Source organism: Pristis pectinata, chromosome 2 (assembly GCF_009764475.1).
Source record: "Pristis pectinata isolate sPriPec2 chromosome 2, sPriPec2.1.pri, whole genome shotgun sequence".
Lineage (NCBI taxonomy): Eukaryota > Metazoa > Chordata > Chondrichthyes > Rhinopristiformes > Pristidae > Pristis > Pristis pectinata.
Window position 1 is genome coordinate 85,619,220 of NC_067406.1, and position 14,867 is coordinate 85,634,086.

Sequence of the window (14,867 nt, forward strand, 5' to 3'; positions counted from 1 at the left end):
TTTGCTGTGAAAGTTCTGGGATCCGCAACACATTTATTTTCTGGTCCTTTCTTCTACTTCTGAAAGTACTAACTGGTATTGGGATACAGTTTCGCAAGAGTCAACTATATTCCAACTGTGCCCAATTGCCTATTCCTCATGTCCCAGCTTAGACACAGGACCTCAGAGGCACCTTACAGCAGAGCTCAATCCTGGCCCCAATCCAGCTAAATGGACACTTTTGAAGAAGAGTCAACAAGCAATTTAGGAATATGAATTCGCTCACTTCACTTTCTCCTCCCCGACCTAACACACGAACTGGTACAATACTTGAGGTAATCACCATCCTCATCTATATGGTCCAGCACCAGTTAGTACATAGGAATCAGGTTAAAGACTTAACAATCATAAATGAATTAAGTGGTATAACTAGAAAAGTGCACATGGAAAAAGAAAACTAGTGAGATGTGAAGATGACTAATAAATGATATTCTTCACACCCTATGCTTACCTTGAAATGTTCACTTAAGGTCCTTGAGTACTTCAATGCAGTATCTTTCTTAAATCTGAACATTGCCATTGAGAGCAGAGACTGGCAGCGGATACTGTTAATTACAAATTTAAAAAAGGTACTTTCACTTTTATTGTTAAGTGCTTTGGGAAGGGTTATTACATTAAGTGCAAGGTGTTACGTACCATAATACTACAAATATTTTTTCTACAGGAGTTGCTGATGAGTCATTGTAGTTTATTAGTTTCAGGGTATACCTGTGAGCAAGTTATAAAATGAAGATTATATAAATATTTGTGGTTAAAATAATGAAAATGGAAATAAATGTATAGGACAATAAAACTGGCACTGTGCATATTATATTAAAAATATTAATGACTAAGAGAGATTAATTTGAAGATTAAATCCAGACAAGAGGGGACTTACTTGATCAGATCCACAGTTTCAGAAAACATGGTGTAAGCAGACTTTGGTGGCTGTGCCTCACTCTCCATTGCTATTCCACTCTCAACAAAGGACAGTGCAGCATCCAAGTAGTTGAAAGCTTTTCCAATTTTGTCCAACTAAATTTGTGGAGAAAAATAGTCTTGATATTAAAATTTTTTTGATTTACCTACTGTGAGATTTTTAATATTCACACGAGCCAAAAATGCACTTTCCCCTAAAGTAAAACTTTATACAAAACCAAGTTATTTTCTGTATTTTGTTTTACTTCAAAATTGCACTTGGGTAAACACAAAGTAACAAAGATGAAACATTGTGCTGTGTGAACCTACGACTTGAACTACTTAATCATTAAAGATCAAATCGTAACTGCGGTTTTTTTTTAAATGGGCCTTTAACATAGCTTTGGGAAAGACAATAAAGATGAATGTTTACTTAGATACACAAACATAATTACTGTTCCTCGACAACAAGTTGTGAAGAGTGTATATGGTAGCTACAAAGGATTATAGATTAGACAAAAATCTGGTAAATGGACTATAATGTGGGAAAATGTGAAATTGTTAAGTACATAAAGTTTATTAGCTAAAAAGTGAGAATGTAAAAAGTGAGATGTAAAGGAATCCAGGAAACTTGTGCAAGAATTGCAAAATGTTAGTAAGCTGGTAGAACAAGTAAATAAGAAAGCTAACAGGATATTATCATTTTGAGGAGAATTGCTTACAAAAGCATGGATGTTATACTTCCATTATATTGAGCATTGGTTAGGCAAGGGGAGAACTGTGTACAATACTGGTTTCCTTACTTAACAAAGAAGTTAATCCATTGGAAGCAATTCAGGGATGGTTCATTAGGGTAATATTAAGAATGGACAGATCGTCTTATGAGGAAAGATAGCACAGGCTAGTCTTGTATTGCCTGACATTCAGAAGAGCAAGAGGTAATTAATTGAAACATGTCAGGTCCTGAAGGACACCTTTATGCAAGGGGGAATATAATGGCAACCAAAACAACAACAAAGTATGCACTTATCCTTAACCTCCTCTCCAAACATTATAAGCCATCTGTTCTCATTTCCTCAGCCATAACTGAGCAGAGGAAAGCCTGCTTTACGACAATGCTAACGCGTCTGACTTCCTGGTGAGCTTCTAATCTCACATTCCTTCCAACACTAAGTATATTTCCACCCCTAACACTGCCTGCCACTGCCCAACCTCACTCCACTTACTGCTGAAACCCTCTTTACTGACTGTGCCATCTCCAAACTCAACACTGCCAAATGATGCCTGGCCAATTTCCTACCACCCAAGAATTTCAGATCATCAAAAGTTTTGCTACCCATGCATGAAGTTACGTTGTTCATTATTCCTGTTCTTGTGAGCACATATTGGCCCCAGGTTTCCCCATTTGCTCAAAATTTTAAATTTTCATTCTGTTATTTAAAATCTCTTATCTATCTTCAAAAGCAAGCAGAATTATCGATGATCACACATAGAAATGGTTAGGTCATATACATCAGCTCTGAGCCGGTGCTTTTCTCTCTATGTTTAATCACATTCAGATGTACGTTTCCCATTCACCCAAACATTTCTTTTAAAATAACTATTTAATTGCCTTTTAAACAAAGTTGTGTCACAGAATGTGGTTTAATTTCCATCTAACAAACACTAATAAGACAATTCCCTCATCATGCTTTTACTTTTGCAAATTAATTTCTGCTGGAAATTGTGGTGGAGGCTGATAAGTTAGGGTCTTTCAAGAGACTGTTAGATCGGTATATGGAGCTGAGTAAAATAGAGGGCTATGGGTAAGCCCAGTAATTTCTAGGGTAGGGACACGTTTGGCACAGCTTTGTGGGCCGAAGGGCCTGAATTGTGCTGTAATTGTTCTATGTTCTAATTATCTCACTGACCAGTGGAATTACCTTATTACTAAAATCTATCTTTCTTGCAGGTCTTTAAAAAATATCACAAGCTTTTCAGGTCTTCAACTGCAACTCACTTCTAATCCAAGTAACATTCCAGTGAATCCTCTTTCCACCTCTTTGACACACATCTTTGAATTGGCCTACTTGTTTGATGCAAGCAGTGAATTTGAAGTAGTGAATAGCATTTTGTGGTTGCATATTTTTACTAGATTCTCCTAAATTTGCTAATTATTCAAACAAGAAAAAATCAACCAAAGCTTAACAAGGTGAAATTGGTGGTTTGTTTCTCCCCAAAAACAATCATTTCACTACCAGCAACTTACCATGACATCAGCTTTGTGCTTTATTTTTTTGGCTTCCAGCAAGTGATGCTCTACTGAATATTGCCTTAACAAAGAAAAGCATTCGAGATCAGTATGTATGTAGCCACATTAGATTACAGATTATAGCATGTTTGGAAAATGACACATTTAAATTAAATTACTTGTCATCAAACTTGAGTAGAGGCCTTGTTGATTTGGAGTTTCCATTAGGGAGGAATTGTTCTGGAGTGGTATTACTGGCAGTACCCTGGTAAGACACCTGTGGATAAGAACGTTTTTACAGATGTTCATTTTAATCCTTTCAATACTAGAGAAGCATAAAGAAACATTGATCATGCTTACAGGCTGACTGAATGGTAGTAATCCACAAAAGGACAGAGGGTACCATGCTCCATGTCTGTGCTGAATTATAAGGAAACAGGTGGGGCAATGCTACCAGGTTTCGGTACATCTTGGCAAGGAAAGAAACCAGTTTTTAAAGCTGCTGAGAATTATAAATGTACACCATGGGTGAGGACAGCTGTAATACTGCCTGCAGCAATAAACTACAGATGCTGGGAATCCAAAACACAAACAGAACTCTGGAAGCACTCAGGACTCATTCATCAGAACTGGAAAAGATAGAAAACATGTGAAGTTGCAGAGGGGGGAGCGGGGTGAGGTGGAGAAAACAGAGGGAATGTCTATGATAGGGTGCAGACCAAAGTTGTCCAAGGAACAATTACTTCAAAAAAATGACAGTTACAGAAAGAATAGAAAAAAAATTGAAACACTAAAGTACAGCTACATTTATGGAGAAAGGCAAAAAACAGAGTGGCGATCTGAAATTGTTAAATTCAATATTAAACCCAAGGGCTGCAATGTACCCAGACAGAAGACAAGGTCCTGTTCCTCAAAATTGTGTTGGGCATCTTTCGAGGAATATAGAAGGTTAAAGAGGCTGGGATGGGAATGGTGCAGAGAATTTAAGTGACAGATGACTGGAATCTCACCCTGTGGAATAGATGAAGGTGTTCTGCAAAGTGGTCACTGTATCTATAAGATGGTTTCTCCAACATAGAGGAAACCACATTGTGAACACCAAATGCAATACACTAAAACAGAAGAACTGCAGGTGAACTTCTGCTTCACCTGAAGGAACTTTATGGGTCCCTGAATGGTGGGAAGGGAAGGACTTAAAGGATCTCACCCCGTTGCATGGGAAAGTGCTCTGACAAGGGGTGTGTTTGGTGGAGATGGAAGAGTTGATCAGGGAGTTTGGAGAGAGTGAGTGCCAAAAAGGGAGGGAAAGATGTGCCTGGATATGGAATCTCATTGAAGGTGACAGAAATTCTGCTGAATGATTCATCAAATGTGTTGGATGGCAGACTGGAAGTTGAGGACAAGGAAAACCTTATCCGTGTTTGCCTCAGAGTAGAGGGGATGAGAGCAGAAATCTGGGAAATAGAAGAGGTATGGTTGAGAGCTCTGTCAACTATAGTAGAGGATAAGCCATAGTTAAGGAGAAAGGAAGAACCTTGGAGGCAATGATGTGAAGTCTCTCATCAGAGCAGATGTGATGGGGACAGAGAAATCAGGAGAATGGAATTAGAGATTCTTACAGGAATCAGGGTAGGTGGTGGTGTGATAAAGATAGCTGTAAGAGTCAGTGAGCTTCTAATGGAATTGGTAACTAACTATCCCAAGACGGAGACAGATGTCTAGAACGGGAAGGGAAGAGTCATGTATGGACAGCATGATGGAAATTGGTAGCAATGGTAATAAAATTTGAATACCATATGAGTGCAGGAAGCGACACCAATAGAGTCATCAATGTAATGGAGAACATTGAGGGAAGCGGCCTGAAATGGAATGAAACAAGGAATTTTCTCCACATATCCAGGGAACAGGTTGAAACAGCATTTGGCCCTTGAGAGTTCCCATAGTTACACGAGTGGACTTGTGGACAATTTGTTTATTGTAAGAACGAGTTCAGCCAGGTGAAGGAGAATGATGATGGAAGGGGATTGGTTGGGCCTCTGAAGGAATGAAGGGACCTCAGATCATCCTAGTGTCAGATGGAGACGTGGAGGATTGGATATCCATGATGAAGATAAGCTGCTTGGAACAGGCAAACTGGAAACCAAAGTGGCAGCAGGCATTTGTAGTTTCATGGATGCAAGTGGACAGGCACTAGACGAAGGGAGAAAGAACAGTCAAGGTAGGAAGAAAATAAGTTCTTCAGGGCAATAACAGGCTGAAACATAGGTCCTGCTTGTGGATCTTGGGGAGGAAGTAGAAGCAGGTTGAGTGGGCTTGGGGCTCGACAAGGCAGAAAGTTCTCCAGACCAAACCAACAAATTAAAAACACATAATCTTACATTTCTCTACCTTTAAGATCCAACAAAACCTTTGTAAGTCTGCATTTGAACTATATATGAAAGAAAATACCATAACTAACTTGCTTCATTTGTTGTCTTGTGGTAAAGAAACAGAGTTGGTGTTCTTACCTTGCTTTTAAGTGTACTGACTGTTTATCCTCCATTCTTTTGTGCTTGGAAGGTAACAATCCTGATGCCGAGTTATTCATGCTGTTCTTACCTTGGTATCACTAGCACTCATTGTGGAGGCTTGGCTAGAAGAATGACTTGTACTGTCAGGCCGTTTGTGGGCAACCTTTGCTGGTTTCTGTACAGGAGATGGAAGTGGTGGGTACAAATGGATCTTCCTTCTCGGGGAGAGATGTAGAAACTCTAAAAGGAGTGAAAAAAATGGGTAAGTAGATAAGTTTTACTTCAAATTATTGTCAAATATTTGGAAATGTTTTAATGTCAAAAGTAAACATTTAAGGAGTCAGTATTTTTCAACCGCAACAAAATGGGAAGCCTAGAATTAAAACACTTTCTACTAACATCTCTAGAATGCTGCTTTTTCTAATCTTACAGATCAAGGCACAAATTTAAAATGGAAGGATTAAGGAATGAGGAAAGAGAGAAAGAGGGGGAGGGAAACAGAGGGGACAGTGGTGGGGGTTGGAAAGGAAGAGATAGTGGAAGATGGTGGGTGATGATAAATAGTTCAGAAGCTCAAGATGTGGAGGTAAGAAACAGTAAGAATAAAACGTCATTATGGGAGTAGAATACAGGTTTCTTTATTCTTAAATGGTCTCAGAGGAAGGAAAATTTGCAAGCATAATAGCCTGATAGAAGACAGGAGGGAGGCAGAAGGTGAGAAACTAAAGGTCAGTTAGCTGAACATCTGTCACTAGGAAACTGCTGGAATCAATTATTAAGGAGGTTGTGGCAAGACATTAAGAAAATCGAAGACAATCAGAGCCAATGTGGTTTAAATGCAAAGGGTATTTGACAAAGTTGCTCGAGTTCCTTGAGGATGTCACAAATAAAGGCGAATGAGTAGATGTAGTGTATTTGGTTTTCCAGGAGCATTTGATACAGCCCCACATAAAAGATTACTGCACAAGAGTACATGAGTTTTGGGCTAATGTCTTGGCATTAATAAAGGATTGGCAAACTAAGAGAAAGCAGAGTTGAGATAAATAGGTCATTTTTAGATTAACAATCAATAACTAGTGTGGTGCCACAGGGATCACACTACATTAATGACTTGGCCACAGCACACTTGATTGCTTCATCCAACTTTGCTAATGATACCAAGATAAGTGGGTTAGCAAATTGTGTGAAGGACAAAGAGCCCCTAAAGACACATAGATAGGCCTGGGCATGATGTTAGCACATGGAGTACCATGAGGGAAAATATGAGGTTTTCCATTTCGGAAGGAAGGATGAAAAAGAAAATTATTATTTAAATGGAATGAGATCACAAAATATTGCTGCATGAAGGGACCTCAGTAGTCTAGTGTGTGAAACACAGAGCTGGCATGATGGTACATCAAGTAATTAGGAAGGCTAATGGAATGTTGGTCTTTGCTTTAAGGGATATGGAGTATAAAAGTAGGGAAGTTTTAATAAACTTTGCAGGGAGCTGGTGAGACACAAGGAGTACTCATCTAGTTTGTGTCTCCATATTTAAGGAAGGATGGGCTCACACCTGACAATGCAGAGAAGGTTCACTGGGTTGATCCTGAAACATAAAGGAAATTTGAGCTGGTTGGGCCTACACTCATTTGGACTTGAGAAGACCAAGAGGCGATCTTATTGAGGGGGATTGACTGGGTGCAGGCAGAGAAGATGTTTTTCCCTAGTGGGTTTATCTAGAGCCATGGGCATAGTTTCAGATTAATTGGGTCAGAGCTGAGGAGGAATTTCTTTGCTCAGGAAGTCCAGACCCTTTGGAATTCTCTATTAGCAGAGAACTGTGAAGGTGAAGTCATTGACTATACTCAAAGCAGGGACTAACACTCAGCGTCAAGCATTATGGGAAAGAGAGGAGGAAAGTGGCATTGAGTTTAAGATGGGAGTGGCCACGATCTTACTGAATGACAGAGCAAGTTCGAGGGGTTGATTGGGTTGATCCTCTAGGGCAGAGCGGACAGGGTAGGTGCAGGCATGCATGTAGGCAGAGGGCAGAGCGGGGCATATGTGGGCGGAGGCAGAGCGGAGGGGGGTGGGTCAGGCAGCAGTGCAAGAAGAGGCAGCGCAGTGACTTGTGGGTGAAGGCAGAGAAGATGCGAACAGAGGCAAAGGCAGTGCAAGGTAGGCCTTCCATTAGGTTTACATTCATAAAAGCAAAGAAATTTTATGCCTTACTGATTTGACAGAATTGAATTTTGAAAATTTTGGCCATGGTTTTGAGAAAGATATCTAAACAGAATATTTTTTCTCACATTCAAGTATGATTTTGTTACATAAGTTATTGATCGACTTCTTGGCAGGGAGTAAGCGAGAGCGTGCAAACAAGAGAGCACGTGAAAATAAACTTGCACATCAGGCTTCTACTTGCAAGCAAAACTGCCGCAGACATGTTCGATGATGTAGTCTGTGTAGATTGGCACACACTCATTAAATACAACTGTTTGAAGGTACTGCAAGCCAGTATCAAAATTCAACAGAATCACACTAGATTGGAGAAATGTAAAATTTGTTCTGGTCTCAAATACTGAGTTTGTTTCTTTCTGTAACCACCACAGAAAGGCCCTGCGGTTCAGCCAGTTTGCAGGCTAAATATATTCAAAGCATGCTTATAGGAAGCAGCAATTTTCACTGTGGCTACTGAATCAGCAAGGCCAAGTTCAACAGGTGTCTGATGAGAACTGCTCAACTGTGTTACATTAAATCCCTCTAGCTAATTTTAGAAACTGTGATACCAGATACACACCGCTTATGACTAGATTCCTTATGGCTTGAAGAGGACAACTTATTTTCTTTATCCAACCTTTGCTTTTTGCTCTCACTGGCTTCTACGTCAATCTGAAACAAAACATTTTAAAACAAAGAAAAAGTGAAATACAATTTAATGTTGACATTCACAATAGAACTGCTGTAGAATTCTTCCCCCTGAGTATTTATACAATAATTTAAAAACCTGAAAAATCTTCAACACAGGAGCAGCCCGGTAGTTTGACTGGATCAGCATGTGACAACACATCAGCGAATTGCAAACTCAGAATTTGACAGCATGGGCAAGTTTGATCATTGAAATGCTAGGTTCTGGGCCACATGATCAAAATGGAATGCATCTCCAAGAATGGAAAACTACACCATCATGTTTCTTCTCCCCTTCCCCTTCTTACACTGTCTATGCCAATCATAGCAACACAAATATCTCAAGGCAAATCCAGGGTCACCATTATGATAGATTTTATTCCCTTTCTTGCAGTTGCTTCTCTATGTACATCTAGCAGACTAACAACCACTATATTAGATATTCAGCACTTGTGTACTCCAGCCAACAGTTATTTTCTTAAGAATTTCTGCATGCATATACGTGTCTAACATATCAAGATTCCTTAAAGAAACCCATTTGATATTATTCAATTACAATATGTATATAAAGAGAGAAAATCCTGGAAGTATTCAGGTCAGTTAGTGACAGTGGAGAGAGATGATGATTTATTTCATATCAAAGACCTTCCTATGAAAAGTAGAATTTGGAGAAAACATTTATAGTTGTAGATAAAGGTGGGAGGAACAACAGGGAAGGTCTATGATAGGGTGGAAGGGAAATTATATGACAAAAGGGAAGAAGGTACAAAGAAAAGTTAATGAAATGTGGGTTTAGAGAAGCAGAATATCATCTGAAATTGCTGAACTCAAGTGTTAATTCTAGCTTTGTGTAATTAAATGAAATAATTTTCATAATTTTTTGCACTATTTCCCCAGTAATTAGAATCACTGTGTTCATCTTTAATCTTAACATCCACCTGCACCCCCCCCCCTCCCCTCCCCACCTGCCTCCAAATTATTAGTGTATCCAAATTACATGGTTGAATATATAGCAGTCTTGTTTGGCCAGGAATCCTCACCACTTTGGGAGACTGAAGCCATTGCTTTTCCTCCTCATTGGAATTCCCATTTCCTAATCATCAATTCAATTCATCTCCCAGGCTGCTGGCTCAAGTCGAATCAGACTCTTCATTACTCGTACATGTTTGATGCCAAACTAGGCTGTGCGGCTTTTTCCATTATCCTTCCGTCACAATGACTCCTTACTCACACCCATGTAGCATTGCTCATCTATTGCTGAAACCTCGAGCCTCATTTATTCCAATGTTGCCTTAGATGGTCCACCATCCACCTTCTATAAAACTGAATATCCAAAACTGTACCCATGCACCAGTCATCATTACCCTCACACTTAAATGGCTTCTGATCCACCAAAGGTTTGAAAAATCTCCAACCCTAAATTCCTTAATGCTTCCTCTCTTCCTGTATAATCCCTTCCGATCCTACAACTCTGAGAAATCCATGTTCCTCCAATAGTGGACTCCTGTGTATTTCCCATTTTCTTTGCCCCACTATTGGTGGCCATTCTGAGTTCAGGAATTCCTTCCTAAAAGCTCCCATCCTTTTCCTTCCATGTCACTGGTTAACCCCTCCATCGTTTTGTCATTCATCCCATTGTCTTTTTTGGTTTGTCATCAAGTTTTTGTTTATGTTCCTATGAAGTGTTTTTTCTGCATTAAAAAGTACCCCACTAATGTGTTATTACTATAAATCACAGAGGGAGAGCAGGACATGTTTTTTTAAATGAACTCAACAAATTATAATCTACAATAAATCATTGAAGAACATGCTAGAAGCAGATCCAATAATAGACACAAATGGTGATGAGATACATGGTAAAACTCCAATGATAAGCCATTTGACGATTTGAAAATCCCAATGGTTTAGCACATGGCTCACCAATGATATTTGCTTTGCTCTTTTCTCACTCACAGGGGACCCAGTTCCCACACTCCCTTTAAATTTGTATGGCTCCCTATAAATTTGTTATAATTACTGTGTAAGATATCAAAAAAGTGCACTGGGGTATTAATAGAGATAACATACAATAGTCTGGCAAATCTAAAGAGACTGCAGATGCTGGAATCTGGAGCAACAAGATGCTGGAGAACTCAAGCAGGTCAGGCAGCATCTGTGGAGGCAAATGGACAGTTGACATTTCGGGTTGAGACCCTTCATCTGGATTGCTGGAAAATATGCTGGTCAGGCACCACTAAAGTCTTGAGTGCGCTGGATCATCAGAGTTTTAATGTAGATCAATTAAGAAATTCTTGCAGGGTTCTGGGCAGTAGGAGGGCTTTAAGAGAAAAAAAGCTCTATTGAAGAGTTGGAACAGACTGCAACATTACCAGTTTCAGTAAAATGAATCCATATTTGGACTTCAAAGAAGTTTATCAATAAAAAATACAAATAGCATAATTTTATGCCTAATTTTTTAAAATAGAAATTTAACTATAATTACGACAGTTATTTAATCAAAACAATTCAATAGGTAAAGGTATGTGGAGTTCCCAAATTATAAACATCAGATACGTGATCGTGGTATAGGCAGAGAGAACCAGGATTATCATTCAGATATCTAATTATTTCTACCAGAATGTGGTGTTTGGGCATTGAGAATTTCGTGGACTTGACCAATTACTCTTTTGCTTAAAAAAAAATTTCCAATTTGGATCAGTGAATGAAAAATAACAACTTAGGCAAAATAGGACCCTACTATTTTGACAGAAACAGTACTCCAATGAAACATCACACATGAGAGAAAATTGGGAGATGGGAGGGGATAGAGGGGAGAAAATACCTTGATACTAGCATTTTTTTAAAAAACCTATGGAAGGTGGCAATCTTGGGCAGGGTTAGCATTTTTAAGGACCATTTCCAATGAGACAGTTCCACATGTTTACCTGGCAATGAAGGAATGACAACTTACTTCCTAGTCAAGGTACTGTGTGAATTGGGGGGGGTTGAGAGCAAGAGTGCGCGAGGCGCGAGAGAAAGCAAAAGTTTGCAGCTACTGACAATTCCATGCATCTGGAGCATCATATTTCCAAGGCTGTAGAAGTTGTAGTTTTGAGAGGTGCTGCTGAAGAAAACTTGGTGAGCTGCTGCATTGCATCTTATGAATGGTATAGGGTTTGTCCAGATCTTGCTACATGGAAGCTTAGATTTATCTGAGAAGTTGCAACAGAATTGAAGGTCATGCAATCAGTGAATATGCCACTTCTGACCTTAGGATAGAATGAAGGTTGTTGATGATGGAGCTAAAGATGGTTGGGCCTGGTACACTGCCCCGAGGGAAACCTGCAAGTGTGTCCCCGAGCCTCAAGTAACCGTCTTCAACACCCACAGTCACCTTTCTTTACGCGGGTAGATATTTGCTAATGGAAAATTTCCTGATACCTACTGACTTTATTCCTGATGCCACACCCAGGAATACTAACTAAAAACAGAAAATACCGGGGATACTCAGCATGTCAGACAATAGCTACAGAGAGGAAAACAACATTAATGCTCCAAGTACATGATCCTACAGGAGAACCTGATAAACATTAGCGACCTGAATCGTTAACACTATTTCTCCTTCCACAAAATGCTGCCTGACCTGTTGAATATTTCCTGCATTTTCTGTTTTTATTTCAGATATTTTGCTTTTCAATTAGTGATCTTGTCCATGTTTGCTGAGCATGGACAAATGGAAGGGTAATTTGTTGGATTGGGTTGGTCCTTTTTTTTTGTGAACCAATGTACATTGCAGCTGTCCAAGAAAGGAATGGCAGGACACTGATCACTTTCAATGTAAACCTCCAATGTCTAACTGCAGTCTTGCTAGTCAAAGCGCACATGTTGTATTTGGATCTTCACTAAAGATAACGTTAAGCTTACCTGTGGGAGGCTCCACACCTAACAATATCTTATATCAAGAATGTCTATGGTAAGGCAGAGTAATGCAATCACATTTAAGATTAAGATTTCTTTATTAGTCACAGATACATCAAAACACAGTGAAATGCATCTTTTGCTGCGTAGAGTGTTCTGGGGGCAGTCCGCAGGCGTCGCCACGCTTCCAGCGCCAACGTAGCCTGCCACAACTTCCCAACCCGTATGTCTTTGGAATGTGGGAGGAAACCGGAGCACTTGGAGGAAACCCACGCAGACAAGGGAAGAACGTACAAACTCCTTACAGACAGTGGCCAGAATTGAACCCAGGTTGCTGGCACTGTAATAGCGTTACGCTCACCACTACATAGTTGTCTGCGGTACTAAAGACAAATGCTCCACCACCAGGTAATCTGCCCCATCGTATTTCACTGGGAAAGGTGTAGCAGCAAAACAGTTAGATTTAACAGTCTTATGAAAATCATACGTATCAAACTTTGATATGCATGCTGACTTGTAATAAATGATTAGATAAGGTCACAGCCGTAGTGCTAATGCTGAGGAAATTTAGCCCTTTGAAATACAAGATGACAAAAGTCCTCACAAGAATGGTGGAAAATTGACCCAACAGCCAATTAGCCAGTTATGCTTAGTCAAAGGAAGCACAGAAATTAATAGCCTTTTATTAATGGAAGAGGAAAGATGAAAAAATAGAAAAACTCACCGCATGCTTTCTCTTAGTCTTGCCTGATGAGCTTTCTTTGCTCTCCTTCAATCCTTCCTTATTCTTCTGGCTGGTATGTTCCATTGTACAGTTCTTGGATAGTTTTGCCCTCTTTGCCAGATGGTAATGGGATTCTTGAAAGCAAACTTAAATCGATTTTTACCACTAATGGCCAGTTAACTTTACTCTCTCTTATTGGAGATAGCAAACTTCCAACTCCCCTGGCAGACAAAACCTGATCTTTGAGAATGTTGTCCTTTGCTTGATTGACAGGTTTACTCAGTTTAGTCCTATTTTCCTTTGTGGTGGCTTTCCTAGTAGTGCTGCCATTTTCTTCTTTGACCTTACCAGCAGGTTTATTAATGTTGCTGTGAATTTCCTCTCTAACTTGACTGCCAGGTTTGTTGATGTTGGTCCTGGTTACCTGCTTATCATTATTAGCAGGCTGAAAGTGGGTAGTCCTGTTTACATCTTTGACCCCAGTGGCAAGCTTGCTACTGTTGGTCTCCTTTGCGTTCCTGACCTCAGCAGATTTATGGAAGGTAGTCCTGCTTATCTCCTTTGCCAATGTAACCGATGTTAGCCTCACTGTCTCCATTTCCCTGTTTCTGAGGTACAAGGGCAGCAGAAGGCAGATTACAATTGGATGTGGCTCATCTTTGTTGGAACATTGGTCTGTGGGCAAAGAACCTTTACCTGTAAATTGCTTGCATTTGGGAGGATTCTGGATAGGACTCTTGTGCTTCTTCCTTCCGATGAAATCTTGGCTGAAGATTCAGTTTCCCTTTTCTCACTTGACCGCTGTCCATCTTTTACTTTTGCCTGTTCCTTGCAAGGTTGTTCTTTATTACCATATTTGCAAGCTTCATTTTCTTGGTTTGCTTCAGGCACAAGGGTTGTAACAGATTTGTTAGGCTGCTTTTCACTAACAGCTTTTCGCTGATCATTTGTCGTTGTGCAGGGCAGGAGATTTCTGATGTCTGTTTCTGCTTGGAGAAGGTTCCTGTGTAGTTCTTTTCTCTCTGCTAGAGCCCGTACCATCATGGACCCTCCTTTGCATCAGTTCTCTGGCTGTCCTGGGAAATGTGCTCATCTGATGACTCACTGTGGCTCTTGGAAGGCATGGCTGGCTGGCTGACATTCAGCAATTATCAAGTTGCCATTTATTTGCTGGTGAAGGATCAGGCTACAATAGAAGCCACAATATGAAACAAATCAGCTGTGATATTCAAGTCAAAACCACAGAGGCAGTTTTAAAAATGCATACTAAGATTATCGCTCAAACTGTTAACATTTAAAATTATTACTGCAATAGCTTAGCACTCCCACTTTTCATATCGTAGTAGAACATCAATCTAAACAAACTGCAAACGAATGTCCATTTCTCAGGTACTGAGCATGGGAGTTACTGAAAAAGCCATTTACTGTATAAAGCTGAGAATTTATTTTAATATATTTCTTATGCATATTTTAAGAAGCAATTTGAAAATATTAACACACAACACACATCAGGTCATATAGCATTAACTATCCTTAGATTCCAATACTTTACTGTATCCCAGAATGGCCACAGCATAGAAAGAGGCCATTCAGTCCATCAGGTCTGTTAGATTTAATGTAAACTTTTTCCTTTTTAGGCACTTATCCAGCTCACTTTTGATTTCTACAATCGAAGTTACCT

At 39.7% G+C, this 14,867-nt stretch overlaps 1 protein-coding gene across 1 annotated transcript in view; it reads right to left on the reverse strand.

Annotated features, from left to right (window-relative positions):
* LOC127584056 (AF4/FMR2 family member 1-like) overlaps window positions 1–14,867 on the reverse strand; it is a 102,372-nt gene that overhangs the window by 8,439 nt on the left and 79,066 nt on the right. Inside the window, exons 11-17 of the mRNA XM_052040596.1 lie at window positions 8,448–8,550; window positions 5,765–5,916; window positions 3,346–3,443; window positions 3,185–3,248; window positions 917–1,053; window positions 676–747; window positions 491–584 (exon numbers count right to left, since the gene is read on the reverse strand). Coding sequence (XP_051896556.1) covers window positions 491–584; window positions 676–747; window positions 917–1,053; window positions 3,185–3,248; window positions 3,346–3,443; window positions 5,765–5,916; window positions 8,448–8,550 — 720 coding nt within the window. The remainder of the gene's footprint in view (window positions 1–490; window positions 585–675; window positions 748–916; window positions 1,054–3,184; window positions 3,249–3,345; window positions 3,444–5,764; window positions 5,917–8,447; window positions 8,551–14,867) is intronic.